At 42.9% G+C, this 27,800-nt stretch overlaps 2 protein-coding genes across 15 annotated transcripts in view; one reads left to right on the top strand and one right to left on the bottom strand.

Moving 5' to 3' along the window:
* LRCH3 (leucine rich repeats and calponin homology domain containing 3) overlaps positions 1–27,800 on the top strand; it is a 96,251-nt gene that overhangs the window by 58,586 nt on the left and 9,865 nt on the right. For 8 of the 14 annotated variants that reach the window (XM_075031580.1, XM_075031571.1, XM_075031575.1 and 5 more), the window contains 3 exons: positions 434–571; positions 2,814–2,891; positions 5,176–12,306. In XM_075031580.1, coding sequence (XP_074887681.1) covers positions 434–571; positions 2,814–2,891; positions 5,176–5,376 — 417 coding nt within the window. In that variant the 3' untranslated portion in view covers positions 5,377–12,306. Of the gene's footprint in view, positions 1–433; positions 572–2,813; positions 2,892–5,175; positions 12,307–13,155; positions 13,354–15,065; positions 15,307–22,913; positions 24,050–27,800 lie in introns of those variants that run through there. The other 6 variants (XM_075031578.1, XM_075031581.1, XM_075031570.1 and 3 more) reach the window with 4 other exon arrangements.
* Positions 15,522–27,800, bottom strand: part of DRC9 (dynein regulatory complex subunit 9) — a 24,090-nt gene continuing 11,811 nt past the window's right edge. The window contains exons 5-10 of the mRNA XM_075031582.1: positions 27,019–27,100; positions 20,001–20,162; positions 19,268–19,342; positions 17,531–17,662; positions 16,227–16,328; positions 15,522–15,741 (exon numbers count right to left, since the gene is read on the bottom strand). Coding sequence (XP_074887683.1) covers positions 15,598–15,741; positions 16,227–16,328; positions 17,531–17,662; positions 19,268–19,342; positions 20,001–20,162; positions 27,019–27,100 — 697 coding nt within the window. The 3' untranslated portion in view covers positions 15,522–15,597. The remainder of the gene's footprint in view (positions 15,742–16,226; positions 16,329–17,530; positions 17,663–19,267; positions 19,343–20,000; positions 20,163–27,018; positions 27,101–27,800) is intronic.

Raw genomic sequence — 27,800 nt, 5'->3', positions numbered from 1 at the left:
TAGTTCAGGTTTTTCTTTACAGGCAAAAATGTTGTCTTGACTTTTGTTAGCTGTGTTATCCTCCAACCCACAAAGACAATTATTTTCACTTCTCTTGGCTGAACCATTCTCTGAGAATATGTAGGATTAGGTATACTGTTCCTAGACCCTGATTTCCATTATTTTTGACTAATGGTTGTATTAGTCCCCTGTACTGTACAATGAAAACTGTTCATCATTGAACTCAATTGCTCCCAGATTGTGATCAGCTCTGGGCCACAGTAGTGAGCAGAGCCTTCCTTGATGTTATTCAGAAAGCTGTTTGGAAGTGTCATGAGGCTGGACAGAGAGTTGTAATGCAAGCACTCTACCTCTTATAAAATGTTCTGCAGAATTAAACAGTTGGAGGAAACCAGCTCTTAGTTTTTTTGTGTCCATATTCGTTTTTCTACAGAATATAGAATCACGGTTGAAAGTGTCGTTGCCCAGTGATCTTGGAGCAGCTCTCACCGATGGTGTTGTTCTATGCCATTTAGCTAATCACGTGCGTCCCCGATCTGTTCCCAGCATTCATGTCCCCTCACCTGCTGTTGTAAGTATGTAATAATGATAGTATTTTATAGGTGTCCAAAATAACATCCAATGAAGTCCTGTAATCCAGACAAATGCTAAACTGAGGATTCTGCTCTGTGAATGTACATGACAAAAAATAACCATCTGTTCTCTCTAAAAAAAAGGTATATAGCGTCATTAAAAGAAACTATATTTGGGTTTGTTTCATTTAACTGAAGTTACTTCTAACCCAAATTGTAAGAAAGTGTTAACATTTTCAAGTCCTCCCTATGTTAACTTTTAAAACTAGTGAAATAAGAGACAGTTCAGCATAAAAACTGAAATAGAATATTTCAGAAGATCAAAAGGTCCAAGAAGTTCAGGAAAACAGATAGTAGGGAAATACAACATTCTCTACAATGTTTAGGTTTCCACTATACATGACAGCGAAAACAGGTGGAGAAGCCAAGCTGATTCCTGTGTTCACTTTACAGCACTACAAATTCCTCTGCTTTGGAATTTTAGCAGAGAACACTCAAGCTACTTGGAGAACAGCATCTCCTGGAACAAAACAAATCCAGTCGTACTTTTGTGATAAGAGAAAAAAAGGTTGTATCTGGGCTCTGTTCAGAGCAAGGAAGGAATTGCACAGAGAAGTTTGAAATTTTCTGAAGTTGTTTCTCTTACTCTGCCTAACTGCAGTGTTTCTGGAAAGCAATGAAGATGATCTATTTCTGGGTGCATTACTCTCTATCATGTAGGGAAAGCACAAAATTGGAGAAAGGTTAAGAACTGTGAAATAATGACAGATTATTTACCTAATCTGTATTTGTGGAAGTCAGAAAGTTCAGTGAAAATATTTAGGGTCGGCTATTTAAAAGTAGTATGGACAGGCAGATTGCTTGTTATGCACCTTTAAATTGTATGAATAAGGAAAAAACCCTGAAGATTGTTCTTGGGAGAAGAAGTTGAAACATGCATGTTGTGTTTGCTTTTCCTTATTGTGGAGTCAGGCTTTGTGTTGCCTGGAATTTGAACTGGCACTTACAGGGCTGCCTACTGTATCATTGTGGTTCCTCTCTCTTGGACTTAATGTGAACAAGCAGATGTCCTCATTATTTTGAGAACGATTGAACTGGACATGCCAACATTTTAGGCAGATTGTGGAATCATTAGAGAAAAGGCATACAGCCGCTATTCAGAAGACTTGCGTCATTGAGAATATCTTTTCAATGGCCTGGTTTTGTGTGCTGTTGAATATTCTGTGTTAGGAATTAAATCATGGCTTTGTCATATAAATCCCAAGGAAGAGGCAGCCTTTAGCTGCACAGCTCCAGGAGCAGAAGAGGCATCATGTCATTCCTCAGTCACAATGTGATCTTTGTATTCCCTTCATCCTTCAGTAGAAGGAAGTCAGCACTAGCCTTTAACCTGCTTTCTTGGTGGGGAGATACGGCACATTGAGGGGACAGGGCAGAAACCCCACCACTTATGGAAAAGTTTTGAACCCACAGAGGCAGCTGCCTGCTGCTATGTGGACTGTGGGTAGCTTGTTCAAAGGAGCAGGAAGCTTGTGTCTCTTTAACCAGAAAAGAATAAGCTTCAAGAATAGAAACAAGACAGCCTGTGCTGTCATATATCTGTGTAGAGGTGTGAAAGCTAACTGTAGAAAAAAGCTTGCTTGAAAAAATGCCAGTTAGTGCAATTCAAACAGCTACATCAAACACATCTACAGGAGGCTTACAAGCAGAAAGCTTCAATTCCAGTTTTCTTCCATTGTTTTCTGGTTTCATCTAGCCTTCATTTTTTTAATCTTTTTGTTAATTGAAATATGGTTTGATATTATATATATTTTTGTATTGTAATAATCCAGAACAGACTCCAGATTGCTTCATATCATGAAATTGCTCTGAAATCACAGCATGGAAGCCCTGCATGTATGTTTTGTTCAAAATATATTTTTTAAATTGTCATACGGTAGTCCCTGAAAGTGTTAGCCAGTTTTATATAACACCTTGTATATAAATATTGCACAGCTTAGAATTGTCTTTTTTAAAAAACATCCAGCACTCATAAATTAGCTTTTCATAAAATAGCTTTGAAATTTGGGCTTGCTTTTTTAAAGAAGAGCGAACTTCAACAGAGCCTGCTTTGAATTAGACAAGCTTATGTCAGTGCAGTATGTTTTTGGCAAAGAGATTTATTAAGAGTTTTACTTAAAAAAATAAAGATCTTTTAAAATCCTGTCACTTAAGAACACTGCCTCCTTTACTTCTTTGCAGCCTAAACTTACAATGGCAAAATGCAGACGAAATGTGGAGAATTTCTTGGAAGCTTGCAGGAGGATTGGAGTGCCTCAGGTATGTATTTCTACTATCCTGATATAATGTTTTGGGTGCAGTTTTGTATGATGCTTCAGAAAGTAAAAACTTCTTTGGAAGATTGGATGAAAACAAAATTATTAAAAGTTTAGAAGGTTCAGGTATAAGCTATGTCTTGCAGTGTAGATCAGACTTACCTTGCATTGTCTTCTGGAGCAAAATGAAGTCAGATATAGTTTGTCAGAGGTCTGATTCACTTACTGCTGTGCCTCAAATTCATAATAGCTGATGCAGTTCAAGTCTGCCTTTAGAATTGCAAGGTATTTCTATAAAAACAATTACATTTTCTCAAGATTAGATATTTGACAGCTTAAAAGTGGGATAAAATTTGGATGGTGTTTTGCATGTGTTATTTCTATCCCAAAGCTTTTCATGTTCCTTCAGAATAATTCTTTTATGTGAACATCTTTACTGTCTTAGCAACAAGTCACAGTATTTTTGGCCTTTCTCTCATGGTAGCTATCTTTGCATAGATCCTAATTCTTTTATTATGTACCAGTGGTAGAAGTCTATCTTCTGGTGTTCATTGTCCCCTTCTGAAACTTCGAAGATGTAGGAGGTGGGAACATATAAAATAGTCCATCCAAGTCCAGTCACCCGGTTTTATGCTGTCCTGTCCTTTCCACTTTGTCTTATTCAGCAGCTGTGTCAGTACAAATAGTTTTGATACGTCATGTTTTTCTTAATTTTTCTTCCAGTGCATTAATTGATTTGGTTTCTTACACTGCTAAGCATTAGTGTTTCTGTTATAGGTGCTGTTTTCTTTCTTTTGTATTGTGAAAGGGAAGAGTAGACCCAGTGGCTGATTTCCCAGCTATTTCTAAAAGCAGTGTTCTCAAGTTAGTTATGCAGTACTTCCTGGTGTTTTTAGATAGCTTCACTTGCAGGTATTTGACCCATTGGGATTTTAGGACAGCATATTTATTGAGCTGCCTGGCAATTTCACATGACTCGGTGGTGAATCCTGTTGGAACATGGTAGAGAGTTGTAAGTGATCATTAGTACTTTGAGATCCTGCACTATTTTGGTCCCCTAAGAAACTTCAGACTTTTACTCCCAGCAGACCTGCACAATATAAATTTGTCTAGGGCAAAATTGTTCAATTCCATCCCAGCTTCCCTATTTATAGCTCCCTCAAACATGAAGATGTAATTTTCATCAGATTGCAGTACAGAGCAGATCACCAAAATGACCCACATTTAAAAACAAACAAAAAAGTCACTCAAGAAAAAGTCCCTTATAAACCCAGTCTGCTACATCTGCTACACCTAGCGTCTAGGACCCTCCTGTTTTTCTCGTATTTCTTGCTTTAATGTGAAAAGAGTTCAAGGAGAGTGTCTCTGGGGAAACTTAATGAAATACCCCCACCTGAACTCTAAAGTTGCTCTCACATGTCTACATTACTTACCTACTGAGATGTGAATGTAAGATATCTGTATGCAAGAATGGCGTGGCAGCCTAGTATATTTTTCTTGAAACGATGCCTGCAGGTATTTCCTTTCATTTAAATTCTAATTACAAAAATAAAAGGCTTTCTGAAAGCATGGATCTATGTAGAAATACTTACCTTCTAAGAGGAAGGCTACTTTTAGAAAATTCTAATTACAGGCACCACAGTGGAGCAGCTATTTCTATAGGACTTCGCTAGTTAAAGCCCTTGCATCAAAAGAAAGCAACAGTTGAACACATTGATATGTGCATCTAGATTTCACTGATTTATAGCAGTTACCTGTGTGAAAGGGAGGGAAAAGATACACAGTGGGAATAGTTACAGAACACTTAAACTCTAATTAGTAATAGATATTTCTGCAGGACACTGCGTTCAAGCATCAGTTACACATAAATAATCCCTTGTCCTACTGTCTTCATTAACTAAAATACATGTGGAGACTTAGCTTTGGTGAGTACTCAGTGCCAACAGCATCTCAGAAACCTGTAGCCTCTTCATTTCCCCTGGAGAAAAACAGTTTTCACTAAGGCATGTGTAAACTGTTATGTTTTTAACAACAAAGACTGTTACATGTTTAAGCTGTACAGGTGACAGGCACCTCATTGAACACTAAGTATTTGCATTAAGTGAGTTCTCTGCAATGGGAGTCTTGCAGATTCCTTTGAGAATTAACCAGCTGTGATATGCTTCTTGAACATGTAGGTTATATCTGAGATGTCTGATGACTGACTGCTTCGTGGATGTTGCTATGGCTAACTGACTGACCTTTTTTTTTCTGTCTGTTTTCCCTTCCTGCTCACACACTCTGGACAGGACAATCTTTGTTCCCCTTCTGACATTCTTCAGCTAAACCTCAGCGTTAAAAGAACAGTTGAGACTCTTCTTTCCCTGGGGACAGATTCAGAAGAATCCAGTCTTGTCTCCCTTTCCATTCAGCTCTGGGGCTTTGTGGTGTTTTACTGTACTCTAATGCTAACGCTCTGTATGTTCTATCGCTGGGTCTTTTTTCTCTAGCTGAAGGATAGTGTTGCTGCTTCCTCCCTCCATCACTCCGGTGCTTGGGAAAGAATTTTGGTTTTTGTCAAGACTGTGTGTATGAAGTGCTTTCTTTCCCACTGATGGGACAGAGGTGACAAGTACGATGTGTAAACACATTGGTGCACCCACACAACCATCTGTGACATAATTCACATTTGTATTTGCTGTGTCATATTTAGCTGATGTAACGCTTTTACAAGGGAGGAGGTGCTGTCCGTGGGTTAGAGCAAGGGACTGAGTTCAGGACATGTGGGTGCACCCTATAGTCTGCTGATGAGTGACGTAGAACTGGGAAAACTGCGTTGTCAGTTCATGCCTCAGTTTCCCTGTCTGTATAATGGGAATTGCACCCACTTTGGTAATTGCTTGAGGATTATCTGATGAAAAATGTTAAAGAATGTAAAGTATTTTTTTCAACATCAGTGTTCCTGATAAGATCTTACAGTCTTAGGAGACATGGTCTGGTAAGTTTTGTCCACAGGACTTTTTAAATTATAGGGGTTTTTTCTTATCCCCAGTCCCTTATCCTGCTTCTGAGAGCATTTGACTTCTCATATTTGTAGACTCAGGCATATTACTTTAAGTCAGGATTTTTAAAATAACTGTCAGTGAATCCTGAGCTACTTGAGCTTTATAACAGATCAAGCAGGAAATTTTCAGAGAAATTGAGCTCTTCAACAGCTTTGAGAGAAAAGTTTTCTGGCACAGAAGGAAAAAATCTTTAAGATTCTATCAGACACCACAGAATGTCATAGCAGTTTACTGTGCTCTGGCTAAAACTTAACAAACACTTCTTGAGTCGCTACTTGATTGTGGATGCCCCAACCCATGCTTGTTCCATGGTTATTCCCTTCTTCCTCTTATCCTGTCATTTTCAGAAACCTTTGTATCATACAATTGCAGAAATACAAGTCCCAGCTGCACGATCTCTCTTCACTGTTTTACAAAACTCAGGTAGTCTTCCATAAAGCTTCAAAGCTTTTCCCTCCCCAGGAAAAGCATCCTGGTGCTTTAATGCTTTAATGTCTCAGGGACACCTCAGAACTTCAGGGCACTCCCCATGTGATGTGCAAAAGACCATGTCTCCTCAGGGTGTAGATTGATTCAGGGAACTCTGCTCAGAGACCAGTGACAGGTAAGTGTTAAGTAAAATGGCTGTTCCAAATGTGTTTTCAATAAATTCCCATTATATCTGAAAATACAGTGAATGGCTTGTAAGCCCAGTTTAAGTGGTGTTAGCATTCCAACGTTAACCTGGTAACAACTCTGAAGCACAGTTTAAGATACACAGGAGTTTAGTTGCAAATGTGGTCGCTACCAGTAAAAATGTGTTATGTGTACATGGGTCTCACAAGCTTTTGTAACATAAAGTGAGTATTTAACAAAGGAGCAAGTAAAGGAGTTGATGCCCTCTTTCCAAATCACACAGTGTTCTGTCCAAGCAAAACATTGTTGAGGAAAGAGAGGACCTTTGACAGGGGAAGATTGTTTTATTTTTAAATAAGCTATTTTTGCACTGCTTACTGGTATGAACTAAAATGAACTCGGTTCCTATGTTCCTTAACTTCTTCTAATGAACACTGTGATGAAAGCTGCAAGGGGTTTTACACTAACAGTGCCTTCCAGTTTTTAAATTTTGTTTGTCATGACTGTCTGTGGTATTGAGTCATTCCAAAGCTTTTCCTCTTACCTATTTGCATACATAAGAAAAAAAGATAAGGCATATTTGCTCAAGTTTACAAGTATTTTCTCAAGAAGCACACTTTTTTCAAAAAAACCATAAATTTGCTGGAAGAAAAATGTATTTCAACCTGATCATATGACTTACTGTGAGAATTTCAGTCTGGGTTCATTTGTCTTTTCTCCACTCTGAGCTTTGCGGGAGGAGTGTTGGCTGCCACTGTTTATGCTGAAGGATTCTTTAACATCAAAAATCAGTAAAGGTTCAAAGAATGGAGAAATGCAGGTTGCTATGGAAATAACATGTGAAAAATAATCTCTGTAGCTCTATAGGAAGGACACACATTGGTTATTTTCTACAGATACAGAGAACTGTTGGACATGTATCCTGACTGTTGTGGAGTGAGGATGGCCAGGATGTGCCAAGGACTTACGTAGGATGAGGCTTTAAATCCATCTTAGACTGAGAATAGCACATTTATTAATAAACACTTTGAAACCTCCTTTTGCATTTTGCGTATTACTCTTATTCCTTAGGATGATTTTGGAGGTAACCTGCTAAGCGGGTGTACTTCTGGAAGATAAATAAGTGGTAGTGACTCACACATAACATAGGATGGATATTTGCCTATAAATATACTGTCAATTTCTCATTGCCTTGAACAGGAGAAATGGCATTTTCTGCATTTGTCATCAAGGTTATTTCAGTCATACATAGAAGCAAGTTTGGGGGTTTTTTTCTTTTCCTTCCATAAAACTTTCTTCTGCTTTTTTGTGTCTTCCGAGGAATTTTTGTAATGGTAGAGATCAGCACATACATACAGGCCGAAGGACTTCAGATGGGCAGTGTGTCTCATGAGATGAGAATTGCTTTTAAGTATGACATTTCCTCTTGAGGCTTGCTTGTTGCACAGTGTTTCCATAGCGCACACTAGTATTTCATTCTCTGCTTTAAAGCAGGTCTTTCCTCATGTTTGACAACTAAACAGGCTTGCTACATGAGGACTCCCTCAAAAAGGCAGTTTTGTTTTGGAAAGGAAGCCATGGTTCTTTTTCTACTGCATGTTGTAGCAAGGTCATCCTTTTGAAGCAAAGCTTTCCCCCTCCTTAAGTTCATCTACTTTTGGTTTCATAAACTGCTGTCATTTCAGTGTGGGCAGAGATAGAGGACAATTTGCTATTCCCCACTTCTCCCACAATCCTTTTTCAAATTCTTATTTGTACTATTTTCTAATAAATAAACACAAGGATTACCCCAAGGCCTCCTCCTTTGACTAGTCATGTTCATGGTTCTTTAGTTAAAAGCAGAAATTTCATTTCATACCTGTGTGTGTGCTAGCTGTCCATAACATTTCATATTTCAGTCACCTTTTGCTTAATTTTTTTTTCTTTTCAGTTGAGTGTTTTTCATCCATTTTGTTTTTGTCTTTGTTTTGTTCCCCATTCAGGAGCAATTATGTTTGCCTCTACATATTTTAGAAGAGAAGGGTTTGACACAGGTAGCTGTGACTGTCCAGGCGCTCCTGGAGCTGGCACCCCCAAAGCAGCAGCAACTTCACCACTTGTCTGCTGTGTAAAGACCTCCGGGACCTTTTGGGTTACCTTGGCTAAGCAGAAGGACGTGAAGACTTTACTGCCCATGCAGTGCATCCAAACACACAGAGCTCTGTTCTAAGGAAATGAGTTTCCGTGATTCCTGACAGGAATGTTTTACTTCATTTCTCCATTTTTTTGGAGATCACAACAGTTTCCAATAACATTTTTATTATCAATATTTTTGCCCCTTATTTAAAAAAAAAAAAAAAAATTGAATTCACTGGGAGGAGGGCAGGGAATTCCAGTGGCTGGCTGTTGGAGCCAGCTGTAGAAACTGACCTTGTAGACAGAAGACATGGATGTAGAGTTTGGAAAGCAATTCCTAGGGGAATTCATTTATGAAAAAAAAAAAAAGGATGTTGCTGCAGTGGGCACATGGGAAATGAAATTTCTTTCCTTCCCCGCAGGGTTCAAAGAAAGGGAATTTCTTTGCCTCGAAAGAACAACAGCTATTTCTATTATATATTAAAAAAATTGCAACACACAATCTTAACCTGCAGTGTTTCATAACAGGGCTGAACCCCATGCAGCTGTAACTTTTGTTGGCGTGTCCTCAGTACTTAAAATTTGAAGGAAAAAAAAAAAATTTTCCCCAAGGGAAAAAATACTGCATGTTTTCTCCACAAGAAACATTGCAGTAAAAGATACTAAACAAAAACTGTTCAAATTGTATTAATCACATTAGCATTCTTGCTGGGTTCACTTTCTGTTTGGGTTTTAACATGTCTTTCTCTGAAAATTTTTCCAACTTCAGCGGAGGGAGATGATCTACCTCCTCTCACCTCCCCTTCTGGTCATGTAGGGATGCGTTTGGTTATTCAGTAGTTTTGTCAAATGATGACTAGATGTCATCAAGAACCATGTATGTATTTTCACTGCAGCGTGAAGAATTACAGCCTGCCATGCTAATCATTAGAAACCTGTTATCAAATAATACATTTATTAGGGGCTGAGACATCCAATGCAGACATGCCAGCACTGGTGAGTGTGTCAGCCACTGAGAAATTTACCATTTTAAGAACACAGTTATTGAATTTCCACAGGTGGGCTGCATATTGCCAAAGCAGCAATCTGTTTCAAAAGGTAGCTTCTGTTTGTGGGTTTGATAAGGCTTTAATAATTAAAGCTTTTTATCATTGGAATTTATGTAGAGATGCACTGGTTTTACAGAACTACCATTACTTCCGTCCTCTTTCCTTAACATAAAAATGGAAATTCAATATATAGGAATGGGAGAGGCAGCCAACAAGTTTTGCATTTTGCTGGAAAGTTGACCTGCAAAACAAAGATTAGCTCTGTGTGCTCTGGTCCTAGTGACAAGGCCAAGCTTGCTACTAGATCAGTTACAATATTTTTATTTTTTTTCCCCAAAAAAAGACCTTGCAAAATCCAGTTCTCCACCCATGCAGTTCCTTTGTTAGGTTTTGGCCAATTTAAAGCATCACAGAACTTTTTGCTACTAAAACATGGTGCATGGGGTCTGAGACCAACTTCAGGCATCGGAGGTATTCCATCTGGGGATATATCTGAAGCAGAATACACCAAGAGGATTTCATGGGGATAAAGGAAGAAGAACTGGGAACAAGCTAGCTAAGTCATTTTTCCTGAAGTAAACCTGCCATGGGAACACTGGCAAGGACTGGTCTTAGCTGGATTTTTCCCCTTTTGATTTTGCAGTTTTGTTTGCGCTCTGTTTTGCTTCATGTATTTCTTTCAAGGTCCATTGTGGTGATTGTTGAATCCCTTATTTCACATAATTATCTCAGTTGCTTCTTATTGGCATTGGTTGATCACGCTGCAAGTGGAGAAGAACACCTGAAGGGTACTTAAAACTGCACAGCTGAAAAGAGAAGCCTTTTGATACTGGGTAAGCATGTTGCCCTGAGCCCTGCAAGAAATTAAAATGCCAATAACTTGCAATACACATAGGAAGAGAGCAGCTCCATACAGACATACTTTCCTCCTTAAGTGGGTCTTGGGTTTCACTTAATTTTGCTTGCAAGGAGTGTTGGTAATTCTTAAAGGATTAGATGAAAGCATCTGAAGTCTCTGCTGTAGTTTGCTGAATGGAAGATTCTGCCACTCACAAGCAAACAGTATAGGCCGCAAGTGTTTCTTGTATGTTTGTCTCTGCACATAATTTGAAAGAGGGGGGGCACTGACTTCATCTTCGTTTTCAACATTAGGTCACTTGTGGTGTTAGAGGGGCATGTTAACTTTTTAACAGCACACTCTTTGTGGACTATTTAAATATTCCTGTTTTAAGAAGGCCATTCCCTTCATGGAATCATGAGGGTGTGTTGTTTGCTCCAGTCCAGCTTCCAGCACTTAGGGAAAAAGAAACTTAACAGTATTCAGGTTGGTGGAAGTTTGTCATTTCATTAATACTAGTTCTTAGGAATTAATGGGGTGGGGAGTTGAGCCTGAACTGCAAGAAGTGGCCATTTCCTATCGTGCCTGGTTAACACAGATACTCTTCCGTACGAGCGGTGCATATGCACAGCAGCTGAGTTCACGTAAAGCGCAATGGTTGCATGGCTGGGCAGGTGTTGTGTCCCCAGTACCACTTACTTTGTTCTAAGCAACGGTTCACTCTGGCAGTTTCAGTGTATGTGGTCATGTTAGTTTGACGTTTATAATCCTGTGTTTTCATGCTGGCAAACACTAAATCTTGACTAAATGTTTAGGACAAAAATCCAAACCTGAAGTTTCATCATATGGTTTATTTAATGTATTATACCAAAAACAACTTCAGTTCTTTTTTGCAAAATGAGTTGGGATTTTTCAGTGTATTTATGTGCAATTTTTGTTGTATCCCATGAAAAGAATATTTTAAAGCAAACTTGTATAAAATTCTATTTTGTGTGTTAAAGTAAAGAGGCAATTGTCTTTCCTCTCCGGCACATTTGTGTTGGAGGATGTGGGAGGAATCCATCTGAGTGTTTCGTGCTTGCTGGTGTTTATACACTGACCCCATTGTGTCGCCATCCTTCCTCAAACCATGTCGAGCACTGAGCAGCGTTGAGGCTCAGCAAGGTTACACTCTTGAGATCGAGCAGCACGGGCACCGAGGAGTCCCTGATGGCATTGCGGTGGTCGGGGCAAAACAGCCAGGGTTTGGGTCTTCCCCCTTGTGAAGGGGGAGGCTTTCGGAAAGGCCCCGACCTCGGTGGCCTGCTGAAAGTGAATCAGAGACAACTTTTTACAGCGCCGAGAACACTTCTGTTGTTCTTGGTACTGACACAATGGCAAATGGTATTTTTACCCTTTTATGACTATAAATGGTTCTTTGAAAAGATGTTTTAGAACCAGAGGACTTGTAAGGTGAATTTGGACATCTAAAAAATTCTTTGGTATAGATATTGTGATGTTTTACAAAGCAGTCTAATTTTGTTATTTCTGAAAACAGTGTAAACGTGTAATTAATAGAGTAAAGGATTTTAAAGCTTCATCCCATGCTGTATGTCTGTAAATACATTCCATAATTTCTAAGTCTGTTACATATAAATGTGTCTGAATATTGTATACTTTATTTTAAATTGCCTGTATTCTGCCAGTAGTGTGAACTTTTAGCACATTGATAATATAAAAGGAAACCATGGGTAATTTGAAATAAAGTTTTAAAACTTACATGAATTACGGTATTTCTTCCTGCTGTTTTTCTGTTGCATCAATGAATTTCACATCCTCTGTGTTGGGTGTTTATTTCCCTTCCACATCGTCACAGTTGGCAGTTAATGGACCTGGTTTGTTTCTCTAGTTTTCATAATTAACCAGGATAGAAAAATTCCAGCATTTTTACACACGTTCTTCAGCCACCTCAGAAACTTTTTCTTGGGGATATTTTTAACCCTCCCCAGACACTGAGAAGCTGCAATTTTGTACAGAATCCTTTGTTCCTCCCTCGCCGCCCCCCTTTTTTTTTTTTCCCTCCTCAAAGTAAAATGTACATTCTAGGTTTGGGGAGTTTGCTGCTGCCAGTACTGGTGCTCCTTGCCATTCTCATCTTTTGCTTGGTTTTATCCTATCTTGGGTTTGATCTGTAAAACTTGCACCCCTGCTTCATGCCCCTGCAGCATTTGAAAGGTTTGTTCTTATAGCCAAAATGTTTAGTCCTCTTTTCTTCCCTCTGCATAGCTAGTTTTTATTACTTGAAAACAAAATAAAAAGCCTAGAAATTGCCAGAGATCCACAAACCCTCCCTACTTTGTGCATGCTGCATACCCCTGTGGTACTGTTCCCTGCTCACCAAGCTGCTTCAGCATCCTTTTTTGACCTCCTGGTGACTCCACCGGTCACTTGGGACAACTCCATTCCTGCCTTCATGAGGGCTGCCCAGCTCTCTCCTGGTGTTCATTTCTCCCCCTCTGACTAAAGCCTCCTCCTAACCAGCTTCTCAGTCTCCAGTCTCTCTTCTCCATTTACCTCCCTGGAAACCAGTTTCTTCAAAGGGCTTTTGATTTCTGGTTTTCCCTGCAGAAAATATGATGGATGTGCGCTTTGATCCCATCTCCATAGCTGGAAAAAACGAGCAGTACCAATCCTGGCAAAGTTCCTCAAAACTGCCAGGTTTTGGGACACTGCTCTCCGCTCCCATCGCTGGATGCGCTCAGCCTGTTTACTTGGCAGCTGTACAGCCAAGACACGGAAGTCCACTGCGGTTTCTGACCGAGCAAGGTAAGGCTCTAAGGAGAGCACGGCCTCTGGGAAGGGCTGGACAGGTGGGTGGCAGCGTGGCCATGGTCCCCAGGCAAGGAAGAGCGTGCTGCTCTTACTGGGGAGGCATAAGCTCACGGGGGTTCCGTCAGGTTAAAAACCTTTGTCCCTGTCACACTACTGCCCAGTGGACGGGAGAGTAGTGTTGGGATTCTGTAAGAGATTTTGGCACTCCCCACCTTACTGGACCAGCAAACCCAGTTCTGCTGTTGCGTTTTTATTTATTACATCATTTTTGAAAGGAAGAAGTACCCTTTCCTCTACACACGCAGACACAAGAGTTTCCTAATTTTGGAAGCATACTGCTGTGCCTATGTAATTTATGGGTTTGGGTTGGTTTGGGTTTTTTTTCTTTGAGATACCAGTCACTAAAATGGAAGTTTTGAATTATTTCATGATCCAGTGCAGTGTGTTAACTTCCTACTGGCTTGTTCACTACAGCTCCAGGGGCTTGATGTACTGTAAAAACAAGTGCTGTTAGGCTGGCATCAGGAACTGGGGCTTGAAAGGGAGCCCAGCCTTGGCAGAACCCCTGGATGTGGAGGATTTTTCAGAATTATGTTTTATTTTGTTCTCTGCTGAAAATCAAAGACCAGCTGATTCCATGTTTCAAATTTCAGTTACTTACTTGGTTGTATTACTAATGTGTGCCTAGAGTTTGATATAAACAGTAGAGATCTACTGCCCCTCCATTCTATCCCACTTTTTCTTTAGCTCAAAATCTCCAAAGAGTTTATGATCGAGCTTCATTCCCTCACTCGAACAGGTCACCTGTTAACATCCGCCACATACGGAAAATACTGGTCCTAAATGAAACATACCAAGTCAGCAGCACATGAAAAAGAAGAGTTAAAATCAGGAATATAACTCCCCTGGTTGCTCCGCGGTGCCTCCTGCAAGGAGGAGCCACAGTGCAGACGTGGGGTGTAAGTTCAGTCCTGGCTCGGCTCCTGCCAGCATCGGGCTGGAGTGATCCCTGCTCTTAGTACTGCGTGGGGACCAGGGAAAGCGAGCGATGTGTTCGCGGCTTTGGTACGAGCGCTGGAACAGGAATGTGTGCTGGTTTCAAGTAAGCGGCAGTGCTCCAGGGGTAATACTGATAATTTATAACGCAAGTTTGTCTAGAGCATCTGAAATTTAAGTGCTCCCTTGACAATCGGCTCTGCCTGATATTTGGGCACCAGCCCCCCTCCTCCCGTTCAGAGAGAAAGGCTCTCTGCTCATGATTTCAGTCATCTCACTTGAACTTTAGCGCTTTTGGCACAGTTCAGCTTGGACACAAGGGCGTTTAGATGGGGCCAGCACGGGCTCGTCACAAAGAGCACAGCAGACTTTGTATGGCTTGAGCTTGCTTTCCTGCATGGGAGTGTCAGAAACCAGCCAGCTCAACCGCAGGGCTAATTTTGCTTTGTGCACAGACCTGCGTGTGATTGACAGTCGTGTCAGGAGAGAGGGCTCCCCTCTTGGTTAAGAAAGCAGCACGCTGCTCCCCAGCAGCTTCGCTCCCTGCCTGCTGCCTCATCTTGCTGTGCAGAGATGGTGGCCAGGGTGGTGGGTACGGCTGTGACAGACCAGCTCCTGTAGGCAGTGCGACCGGCTGTCTTTTTCCGTTGTTCCTCCCCTCTGTCAGAAGGTATTTGGAGCTATTCTGTCTATGCGCTGACATTTTGCAGGACTGTGGGAATGGAAACCTGCGTGCTTTGACTGCCCTTGTGTTTACGCTGCAAGCTGTCAGCAATTTTCCCCCTGCCAACCTAATGCTGGCACTGACAGCAGGGAGAGCTGCTTGAGCCCAGATGCGGGGGACTTGGCCTCCCTGCCTTACTCAGCGCCACAGCAAACAGCAGCGCTTCAGCCACGGCCAGTGCTTTGGGGTCTGCAGGGGAGGTCCTTGGTGCAGAGCATCCCATGCAGGTGAGTTACTGGGCTGTTAACAGGATTACCTCCCACTAGCTATCACGTTTCCATAAAGCACTTTGGGAGATACAGTGTATCTGCTGGACAAACTGTGTCTTTACTGTACAAGGGCAGCTTCAAGATCTTAAGAGTTAACTGCAGCTTCACCTTAACCATGTCTGTCATGAACTGTGTTCTCTAGAATAGCCCGAGCTCTGTTACATGGTTTATTTTGTCCTGTCAGACAGACCGACTGTAGTGGCCTGCCCAGCAATAGCCCTGGAGCATGTCTGCAGCCGCTTTCTTTACTTATCGTGTCTTCTTCTTTGCTCCAGATTTTTCCTTTTCCCCTTTTTCTTTCTGCTTTGATAGCTGTTTCTCCCAAATCTTCCTGAGGGTCTGGTAGGGGCCAAGGTTTCTGCGGACCATTGTACCTCTCCACCAGGCCTGCAGCTGGAAGTGAGAGAGAGGTCTTAGAAGAAATCACTTGCTGGGGTACCTGGTACAGCTCAACGGCCCAAGGGTCTGTTGCACACTCCCCAGCCGCAGGAGGGAACCCCTGGCCCACACAGCAGCGGCTGGGCCTGTGCTGGTTATGCTGGAGGTATCCACATCTGGGCTGAGGGCATGTGGCTGGTGGCAAGGGGACGAGCAGGGGAACTGTCCCGTGACCCTCCCTGTATCACCCACGCAGTGGCGGGCACGGCCCCAAATCATGTAAGGAGACTGGCTTCTCCCCTTTCACTCCCTTCTCAAACCTGCAGCTAGCTGCTGGCTTTGTGTCTGCTCCAGTAGAAAGGGACAGGCTTTGTCTGTCCTCTGCTTGTGCCACCCCACACCAGCCAACTTTCTCAGGCCATTTTCTGCCTGAACAAAGCCTGTGTATTAACTCCCAGCTGCTGATGGAGCAGCACCACCTCAGCTTTGCTCCCCTTTACCTTCAAGATGCTCTTCAGCTCCAGGGCATCCTGCTCTAGTTGTCTTCTTTTAGCCTCCTTTTCTGCCCGGTCGCTAATGATGGTTTCCTCGAATGTCTGGCACTGCAAGATAGCACAGGGGTGGCAACAGCCACATGAACAACACGTCCCCTAAACTGCAGAGCCAACCTTCAAGGCTCACTCTGCCCAGCAGCTTGCCATTGCAGGGCAAGGCTCACCTGGACCCTGGTGCAGAGTCTTCTCCTCTGGCTGCTTATTGATCTCATCCTTACTACATGCTTTTCACAGCCCCACCAGGGCTGCTCTGGCCGGTGGGTCGTGGTGTGGATCCCCACCCCGTGCACTGGGGAGCTCCCTGGCAGCCCAAAGGGAATGTGTAAGCGTGGCCTTCCTCCCCCACCTCCTTTACTTGATCTTTCCTGAATCCAGATGGCAAATGTTGCTCATTACCACTGTCAGTCCTAAGGCACTGAGAGCTGCTGCCAAAGTGAAACCTCTCACGGCCTGGGTGTAATTAACCCTCTGATCGTGTGGTGTAAAATGGCTGTCTGATGGCGTCTCAGGCAACAGATGGTGGTAGGAAGGACCTGAGCTCCCCCAGGCTAGGCAGCAGATGATGTACAAACACACTTGGGACACTGAGATGACAGTGTACAGAGTGAAAAATGAGCCCACAGGCAGGGAAACATCTAAGTCTCCGACCCAGTGGCAGTAAGGAATGATTACAAGGTAATTTCTTCTGGCTTTAAAACACCCTTTTTTCTAGACACCTCTCTGCCCTGTGCTGCAGACTGTGCTGTGCCTGCATAGCTGTGATCAAGAAACCAGTGTGGGGCAGGAATGGTTTTAACCAGAATCACTTCCCTTATAATAGCACTGTGCAGCTGTGAATGTGTGTCTGCAGGAACAGATGAGCTGCCTTTTCCAGCCTTAGCCTGTCTTACCCCATTGTTGCTAGAAGGAGCAGATGTGTTCAGACTAAGGCAACAAACTAAGGTGAGGCATACTGATAGGATGGAACAGTGTCTTTGCCTCTCACAAAGGCTGGCGGTAGCTCTTTGATTACTTGCTGGTATTTGAAAGTAGGGAAAACATCATCATCTTCCCTTGATGTTACAGGTGGCAAATAGAAGATGACTTACTTGGTCCCTGCCTTCTTAGGACCAGTGCTTATAATTGCACCCTACACCTCAAGATCACTGATTTCTTTTTTTTCCCGTGGTCCTGGTTGCCTATCTGAATGAGGGTAGGAGAAAGCCAGGATGCAGTTTTGCATGGCTGAGCACTGAGATGCTGCTGCTTACCTCCTTGGCAAGTCTCTGCAGCATTTCCAAGTTGTTTGCCTTTGATGCTTTTAGGGCATCCAGTTCTTCATCTTTAGTGTCTGTGTCGTTTTCATACTTGTCCACCCAGTATTCCAGCTTCTCTTCCACCTTCTGCATGGGGATAGAGTGGTGCTCAGCATGGTACGGAGTGTACAGGGGAAAGGTTTGCTACTATTATGTGGCCTGTTGTCAGGATGGTGGTAAGAGTCCTGTAAATTTTGCATGGTCAGTGTTTCCTTCTCATCTTGAAAGGGTCAAACCCCTAGGACTAGTGATAAATTACTGGTGGCCTGCAGGCCCCTCACTGGGGGTTTATCACGGAAGCCGCAGCACTGCACTGCGGATGAAGAGAGATGAGGTTGGGCTTTCGGAGGTACTTGAAGAATGGAGAAGCACTGTAGGCTTGTTTTGTGCACAGTCAGTCCTGGTGAAGTAAGTGACAACCAGAAGCCATTCTTTGTGTGTATACAGAGAGAGGGGGTTTAAGAAACACAATTTGTCAGTGAGAAAGCTTTTATGGTCTGCCTGACTCCCTACCCGCTTTCTGGATTAAGCTCAGAGCACCAGGAATAAGGTCCCAGGGGACAGCACTTCGCTATTTCAGGTTGTAAACTTGGCTTTGTCTTACTTGTGAATAGGAGGGCAGGTGTTGCTGAAACAGTCACCCAGATGACTTCCTCCCATTCACAAATAACTTCTCCATAGCAACAGCCATGATTGCCTGCATGGAAAAATAATCTGAGGAAAAGCATCAATCTCATTACGGCATCACAGCTGGACACACAAGGGAGATGGAGGGCACGGTCATCCTCTTCTCTGTGAGCCCCTATAAAGCCACCAGCTGCTGTCTCAGTACAGAAAGGCTTGTACTTTGCCTTCTGGTAGAGGTCAAATAGGCTGTAGCTTGTACTTGGAAAGTCCCGTCACTATGAAGTGTTGATGAGACTAAGGCTCTGGGATATAGAGGACACTATTTAATTACTCACAAGTTACAGCACTTTTTTGCCCTCAAATTACATTTTAAAAAATTTATTATCTTCTATTAAATTTTGTACTGGCAGTGATGTTAGGTACCCTGCAGGAGTATAGGTTTTCTTCTAGTCATACAGTTTATGAGATGCTTTCCAGTGTAACTCACTGTAATGGCTACTGCTGTTGATGATAGGAAAGCTCTGAACCCCTGGATCAACAGCACAAGGACATTCATGGTTGGTTGCTGCTGAAAATGGGTACCATGATTGTGAGTTAGCAATTTTCCAACCCTGATTCTTCCCCAGATCAAGATAAGGCAAAACTGGCTTCATTTCCTTCTTAGTGCCCCCTATGGTGCAACACATGGGTCTGCGAAACTGTTGCCCTCGCTTTGTGCAGTAGCACTCTTCACTGAGTCGCTGGGAGCCCCAGCTACTGCCAAGGAAGGTTTAAATAAATCGAATTAGCTGAATACAACTGAGGGAGGAAAAATCCCTAACACCTGAATAAACAATGCCAATCATTGCATGAACTGTAATTTTAAGGAAATGTATCCAAATGTAGCAAATCCCAAATCTGGGAGAGCTGGGTTAATTAAGACTTGAGGATAAGTAGCCATTCAAACAGCAGCAATCATGAACCTGGTAAATTTGATGGAGCAGTAACTGCTTTTCTTCAGGCACTGATTGATGATGTAATGTTTATCAGTTGCTATTTTAAGCATTAGTAGACAGTCACACATACCTTATAGTGTTGCCTGAGGAAATTTTCAATCTCCATGTGGACTCGAATCTCCTCATCAGTTTTGCTCCTTAATTTCTGTGATCAGCGCAAACAGAAAACGTGAGAAACAATGTTAGCGCATACGTGTGTGCACACACGTGCTGCAGAAAGCCAAGCTGGTGAGCAAGAATGCAGGAGCTCTCTGTGTAGCCAGCCCACAGACTTTTTTCGCAGTGACAAAATGAACCAAGGCAGTTCTTGCTCCTGAACCATCCATGAAAAAGGGACAACTAGATCAGACCTTGATCAGTCAAAAAAAAAAAAAAACACCTTGCAAAATCAGAACAGTTTTCTAGGCTGGTTCACCTTATGGCCACACAAACAGCTTTATCAGCATAATGTGCTGTGGGCAATGCTGGGAGCTTGGGCTGCTGTTGCTAAGTAGCCTTGTAACTACACCCTTTGGGCATAGTTATGGTCTGTTTCTCTGTCGATGGTATTAGTTTAAGCAGTCCCTGCCTCCAGCCACTGTCTCCTGCAGCTGTGCCATCCACACTGTTGCTGTTTGCAGGACAATATAGAGAAGCAACGGAAGAGATAAAGATTTCTAACCTGGATGAGTTTCCTGATCCACTTCACAAAGTTGTGTTGGTGACTGTGATGGAGAACAGAAAGGGCAGCTGGGGAGTGAGGGAGGACTCTTTCCTTACTAGCCAGAGATGCCTTCCAGTAGGGGCCATGGGGAAGGGCTTACCTGAATTTCCTTGTGGAGGACATTCTCTGCATTGCTGCACTTCTTCTGGGTTTGGTGGACCTGGAGGTCTGTGCTTTTCTTCATGTAGCAGCTCTCCATGTCCGTTTTGGCCTTCATTTCTTGGAGCTCATCTTTGAGGTAAACAATCATATTATCTCGGTTCTAGTGGAGGAGACAGAAGAAGCACAAAAGCAAGCCTGGAGACTGAGGTCAGCTCACTGTTTCTTAATCTCTCCACTCCTTGATAAACTCAGAAGAGACAAGGCTATAGGCTTCACACTTTCCCTGAACATTGCTCCATTTCCACCTCTACTTCAAAGGGAAGTTTGGTTTGTAACCCATAGAGAAGGCAATAAACCCATCAGCAAGGAGTGATTACCTCTAGAGAGGGTGATGAACAGAATGAGATGAGAAGCCAGGCCTTCTGGTCTCTGGTCCAGGAATGGATTCAGTCAAGCTTATTATAAGCATGAAAGAAGCCAAATAATTTCAACTGCTTGAAGTTAGACTTTACTAACCTCTTGGATTAGGCTGTCTGTGAGTGAGCATCTGTAAGAGGAGGATAATGCCTCAGTCCCACGTAAGCCAAAGTTTGATTTCTTAAAGTATACTCTATTCCTTGGATTCATTTTTTTTCTAGTTATGCAGCAACTGTATAAACACAACCTTAGGAACAGGTGAAAATCTAATCTTGTCTTGCTCATATGTTTAAACAGTAGTTTCTTGAAATCTTACCAGGTAGATGGTGCCCACTTTGCTATAAAAGCACACACCCAGGGCGAGGAAGAGGTGCCAAGGAAAAGCTGGCTGTAAGCTCCCAGCCTCTCCTCATGCCTTGCTTTGCAATGGAGCTGAGCTTTCCTGGGGGAATTCTGTCCCTAGGAGTTCCCCCATGGGCAAAAATCCTGAGCCAACATGCCCCATTTGTCTGGCTTTTGGAGCATGCTCAGGAAGCAAAGTGCATTTGCTTGATTTGGGATTATTGTTTTGTTTACTCCTTTTTAATTAATTTATTTGAGTAACAGAAGTTCATTAATCTGGGGCTGGAACTTGGAAGAACTGTCTGTAAAATGAAAACCTCTAGACTTTTGTATTAAGAGTTAAAAAGGTCATCAAAGTCTCCTATGCAATTATGCAAGATCAATTAATGTCTGGTTTGGCGCCGAATTGCTCCATTACAGCCTTTCTCTTTGCCTTCCTGCCACGCTATGATGGGTTTGACATTCATCAGCCAAACCTTGCAGCTGAAGATTAAATACCAAAGTGCTGGCATTTAAATGTTTTGAAGCCCACATATCTAGTCTCTGAAGCACCCTCACATTCCTTGGCTGTGTAAACATGGAAAAATGCCACAGGAAGAAGCCAGCTCAATAGCGCTGTGTTTAAAAGCCTCTGCAGTGTGACTCATTTCAAAAAGGTTTCCTTATAAGAAGAGTTTGGAACAGTTAAAAGGAAAATCCTTCCCTCTGCACCCCTTGTCGGACATAGTTAGGAAGAGCAAAGTATATTTATAAGGCTCAGGACAATTAGGGGCCTTGGCTGATGCTGCTTTGTGCATTTAAAAGTCACGTGTTCACATATTTTTGAAGGTTTCAAACATCAGATACTACTTAACAGCCATATCATCATATGACTGCAGACAGCTACAGACATGACCTGTTTGTACACTATTAATGTTTCTGGTAATGGCCTTTATTTTCCCTGGTATGAAATTTTGGTGGGCATTGGGAGGGGTTGTGTTCCTGGTCAGTAGACATGGGAGGTAACCGTACTACTTTATTTTGAGATTGTCTTCCTGTGTCATGGTGGAATCGTGTCTAAATTGAGGGGCTGGCAGAGAGACTGGGGAGATGCTAATGAAAAACACCGATTTTTTGTGGTGCTGAGGCTCAGCAAAGCCAAGTGCTGCTGATGTCAGTGTGTTACTGCTGTCTGCTAAGGATCTGCAAACAGGTCAGAAAAGAAGGGTTCAGCCTAGGTTACAAAGTACTCAGGTATTAGACAGGTGGGGCAGAGCATAAGCACTTTACCAGGTTATTTTCTTTTTCATATTTTAGTAAAGCAGAGGAAACAGTGCTTTTGATTCCAGCGCCCCAGGCCTCAGCTGGGATGGGGGTCCATCTGTTCTGTTTGCTTTTTGTTGTATGGCATGTTTGTGGTTTGGATTTGGTCTGCGGTGTTGTAAAACATCGTTGTTAGAGGTGGGGAGTCTGGGGGCTTGGTTACACAATCCAAAGCAGACGGGAAGTGAAATGCAAAACCCCACTGGTGGTTTACAGCAATGCATTTGCTTGGAGAGGGAAAGTCAGCTGCAGGCATGTGGGCTGGTACTGCAGCCCACCTGATGGACCTGGTGCTGCAGAACTGGGGTGCATTTGGTATTAGGTTGCAGGTAGTAAACGCAGCACTAAATGCCCACAAGCTGTGGGCACCATCTGTAGAGTATGCTGTTCCCTGAACTTCAGGGACAGGCACTGGGAAAATGAGTTAATATTTATTCATTCTGGTTTATCATAGCGAAGGTCTCAGCCAGGACACGGAGCGCTTTCATAGTTAATGCAGTAAACCTCTGGGCTGCTTATTTGGGATGACTTCAGCGTTGAATCTGCCAAACCAAAGATGCAAAATCATACCTCATGTGTCCAAAACTATCACAAAACTGGCAGAGACCAAGATCAAAACCCAGGAAATAGCTGTCAAGAGCCAGTCTGCTTCGCAAGCAGGTAAACAAGCTGATTTTCTCTGATCTCTCAGCTCGCAGACATCAGCTCAGAGGCTTGTCTGCTGCTGTTAGCTGGTGCCATAGGAGTCTGCCCCACAGATGCTGTTTGGATGCAAAAGCAACTGCGCTTAGCTGGAGAGGGTATGCGCAGTCCTGTGTTTTCATTTACTTTGATTTCTCTCTCTTGCCAGTGCCATCTAGATATCTCAGCTCTTCCACAGCAATTAGTATTTACAACCACTTAAAATATAGCTGGTTGCAAAAATAGCAAACAGGAGTAAACAGTCTGAGGAATTCCTCCAGCAGTCGGATAAACCCCCTGCCGCCAGCAGCACACCCAGCACCCGCCATTTGGCAGGCACTTGGAGGGGGCTGGGGAACGGGTGCTGTGCTACGTGCAGGCAGCAAGCATGCCGGCAGAGCGCCCTGCTGCCTGCCTCCTTGCTTCCACACCGGGTGCATATGAGCTCAAGTCTTTCCACTGGCAGCTGCGCTATCTCAGCTTGCAAAGCCTGAAGATATGCTTAGATCTACACACCTGCTGCAGCCTGGACTTGCTTCCCCTGAAACCACAAAGTGCAGCCCTACAGATACTTCAATAAGGCTGTAGCCCGCATCTCTGTCCCAGCTGCCAGAACATCCCCATGCTGCACGCCCCCGAGAAATGCCTCAGCCGAAAGGAGAGCAGGCCTGGAAGGTCACCCAGCTTCGACATAACGGCTTCTGCAGCCCTCCGCTAGTTCACCTCCAATCCCAACAACTGCGGGAGCGAGCTGTGTGCGGGGCAGTTTGCTGGCAGAGGGAGCAGACCTGTTGGCAGCAGCACTCTTGTTGAAAGTCCTCTCCCTCTGGAGCCAGGTTTGGATCTAGTGCACCAGCTCTGGGTCCTGCTGAGCTGCTTTGGGGCTCTGCCAGCAGTGGAATGAAGTCACCCAGGAGCTTTCTACTGTAATCACTTGGTGCATTTCTCCAGTAGAAACATGCACCCGTGGGTGCGTATGTATGTTTGAAACATTCCCCCAGAACACTTCATTGATGCATTTGTTCGCCTGGGAGAGGATAAGGGAAGAAACATGACAGATTTTAGTTGCACTACTAAAAGCACTACCAAGTGGTGCACTGATACAGTGGAGCTGGGTGTGTTATGAGAGCCCACATAGAATAAAAGTTACGGACCTGTTTTCACTGGTACAGTGGTGCAACGCCTTGGTTTTCTGTCTGGTAGGTAGCCTGCAATATTACTGCTTGTTACAAAATTATACCATGACCTGCACACATGTATGGCATGAGTATACCACAAAACCTACAGGACATAAAAAGTCTTTGGGTGAATAGCAATGCAGGAATTTTTACATAAAGTTTACATTTCCTAAGTTTTTCTGTTAAAGTATATAATCCTATACGATATTAACTTGTTTCAAAATCTGTACAGACTGCCATCACTTGTCCAGGAAACTGGAGAAAGTAAGTATTTTTGTACAAGCTAGAAAATTAACACTGCAGCAGCAAACAGAACTCCTGCAGCCAGACTAGAGCTACTGGTGATGCTCCTGCACAGAGGGGTGAGAGCAAAACCAGACTGATCATTTCAGCTCTTTTAGAGACATCAGTGCTTTCCAAGAGGAAAGAGAACAAAATAAATAAGAACATTTAGCATTTGATTTGTGTTCCATTAGAAAGAAAAATGAGCTAAGCAGGGTAATACAGCATTAATTAGCATCTCATTAAGAGGTAGCAAGGCTGAAAATACATATAGGCAACATGTGTGAAGCAAAGACCATGTTTTTCTGGTTCCATGGTTAGATTTGCTCGCTTTTGTTTTCTCATCCACTAGACCGGAGACAACCATGTAGGCTTTTGTCTACAGGTCTCTGCATTATTATTGTTCAAAGTACTCCAAAATCAGCAAGCTGTATTTTTGTTTTTAATTAGTTGGCAAGGTGACAAATCATGCAAGTGTCTGTAAAACTGCCTATGGGAAAATCCCATACGAAGCGAATAGAAATTATTCTCCCTTGGGAGACACAGTGAGACACCATTATTTTTGGCACAGGAGGAAAGCAGTACTTGAAAGTAGTCTTGTCTTTGATTTGTTATCAAAGCTGAAACTATAAGGAAGCCCAGAAAAGGACTTTTAAGCTGGAAATATAAAAACAAAATCCCAGAGGAGTGCAGATCCCACTTGATGAGGCAAAAAGCAGGAACTGAATTAGCAGAAGGTACTGAAATAACACAAAGAGCACCCTCTCAGCACAGGAGCTACACACCTTCTTATGACTGCAAGAGGTAGGAGAGGTACAGGGCAGGACATAGAGAAGTGCCCAGCCTGACTGCAGAATGCCAGGACATTGCTAGTGTGAGACAGGATCATTACAGCCCTCTATACACCAGTCTCTGGGAAGGCATTAAACCAGAACTGGATACGTATATTGTGTGCATGGGCACTGTGAGGTTTGAGGAGCAGTACACAGAAGGAGAACTACCTCATCATATTCACTAGCTTGGGGAGTTGGAAAACAGGAGCTTCCCAGGAGCCCTCAGAATCTGACTGAGAAGAGACAATGTGGAGAAGCAAATGGACGACATAGAGTCTCTGAGCCTGACAAACTATCCAGCTTATTTTGTTTAACTGCCACACAGATGTCAAGGGACTTTTGGCTTGTCCCATAGGGCCTGGAAATAGGCTCCCATACCATTACCAGTGGCAGTAAGTAAGTATATATTGAGGTATACAGCTCCCCTTTTCAGTCCTGGCTCTGACCTCTACATCATTTAGATGTTCTGTTCAAATCTGTAGGAAAAAAGGTTATCCTGCATTCTTCTTTTAGTTCCCACAACTGCTCTTCCTTGGTTTGTCTCCTAACTTGCTAACTTTCCGTTTCCTTCAGTGATTCCTCTTCTTTCTCCTCTCTGTTATGTCCACAGTTTTTTTCCAGTGTACTTTTCACCTTGCTACACTTCCCAGTGTATGTTATGCATTTCCGGCATCTCCGGTAGTAGATGAGTACTGACCTAAATTAATTTTTCCATCTTGTACATTCCTGCTTTCTTCTCTGCTGTTCCAGTATCTCCCCTGGAGTTCTGGTGTTTTGTCAGTTATAGATAGCTGCATACACTACCAGTGCCAACAGATTCTTCAGGTTCTTACAACCGTCCTGTATTTACAATTAAACTTTCCACTGCACATGCATCCAGGCTGCCAACACAAAACTTTCATGTTCTATAAACTGTACTTCACCAGCATGTCAGTGGCTTAAAATTCCTCTGTAGCCAACTATATTGTGGCTTGATTACTGTCCACACTTTTGTCCAAAGACAAAATTCAGTGATACCAATTCTTTCCTCAGATGCACTTGCTGTCCTCTTGCCCAGTACTGAACCAAGCATCAGATTCTTGTTCCTTCTTCCAGTCCTTGTATAGCTCTGAACCTGCCTGCCTTTCACTTGTTTTCTGTCACACACTCCCTCCTGCCTCAGCAGGGCTAGGCTACCTTTCCATGTTTCTGCACAGAACTGCGTGTGCTTTTGCTCTAAAGCATGCATGAGCATCAAGTCTGAGCTGTCTGCTGAACATCAAAGTGACCAGCGATATGCCACTCAATTGATCTGCACTTGTGTAGCAAGTCTGACATTTCCAGAATGCCCCATATTTACTGTGCATGCACACACCATTTGCGTGCTGCAGACAGAAGGCCTGAAGCTTTCCAGAAAGATCAAGTTGACACCGTACGTGCAGTAACATTGATCTGCCCTTGTGTAGGACTCCCATGTTTGGGATTTTCTAATATCTGGAAGCCTAGAAAAATAGATTAAAATAATGACATTTTCCCCACACAAAATTGTTGGTAGAAAAATGACATGCCCTTCTGCCAGGTGTCTATCTTTCTCACTCCCTCGTCATCACACTTTCTTCTGTGCCAGGTGTCACGTCTGCACAAGTAAGACAGAACCTTAAATACTGCTATCTGCTGATAACCTCTTTCTTACTGATCGCAGATGTCTGTGCTTTGCCACTCCCAGCAGTGTTTTGGGGGTACTCTAATTTGATCATAGTCTCATGATTATAAGCATTTTGAGCTCCCATTTGAAAACCATTGGACACTGCTCCTAAAGTCATTAGCAGGCTTATTCAGAATACAAATTTTTATTGCAATTATTCTGCTTCTATATTCCTAAATGATGGATCATTATATATGCCACACATCCTCTCATCTGAGTGCTAGTTCCTGGGCAGCAGAGGTGAGCTTGCTAACGAGTTTCCCTGCTGGCATGCTGCCCAGTGTTAAGTGATCTCACCTGAAGTTCTATTTCTGTTTCTTTCTTGACATCTTGCAGCTGTTTCTCAAGTGACTTTATCTCCTTCTTTCCTTCCTCCTCCCTGAAGAAAAATGGGAAAATACAATCACCTGAATATACCAAAAAAGACAAGAGCTGTTTACCTAAAGGAGAACTTCCTGTCTCCTGATACAGTGCTAGCTGAGCACTGCCCCACTTGCCCTGCTCACTTAACGAGTCTGTAACAACTGAACTAAAAGAAGTGCAAACAAAATCTTGGCCTGCTTGTGCAGAACAGCAGAAGACAAGCCCCTTCCTGGGGCTGAATAGCACTTCACTCTGAGCCTCAAGGGAGGCAGCACATTTGCAAGTCAGGAAGAGAGACTCCTCGCCAAAGCTAGTGACTTGGTAAATTAATCCCAAAAGAAGAGGTGCACACACTAAGCAAAGAGAATGGGAATGAAAGTGAGAATGAACGAAAAAGGATGATGTGATTCGTATAGCAGAGAGGGAAGAAGGCTATGATTGAGTGCCAGTTTCTGCATTTCAGGCAAAAATCTCCTTGTTTCTGTGCAGAAGCATGCCTAGTCAGCAGAGAGTGCCAAATTGTGTAAGTTTCATTATATGTATGGAACATGTTTTTTTCATATTGGACTTAAGATCTTTCAAAAAACACTGTCTCAGATTCTGAGATCCATAAAGGGGTATGAGTGAAGGCCAAAAGCTACAGCGCTGTTTACCTGTTTAAAACAAAACAGATGCAGTAATGTTCTAGGTCTTACTATTATCTTATTTCACTCTGA

This window comes from Buteo buteo, chromosome 7, assembly GCF_964188355.1.
Source record: "Buteo buteo chromosome 7, bButBut1.hap1.1, whole genome shotgun sequence".
Taxonomy (NCBI): Eukaryota; Metazoa; Chordata; class Aves; order Accipitriformes; family Accipitridae; genus Buteo; species Buteo buteo.
The sequence above is the reverse complement of the archived record's forward strand: the minus strand, read 5'-3'. Positions and strand labels throughout refer to the sequence as shown.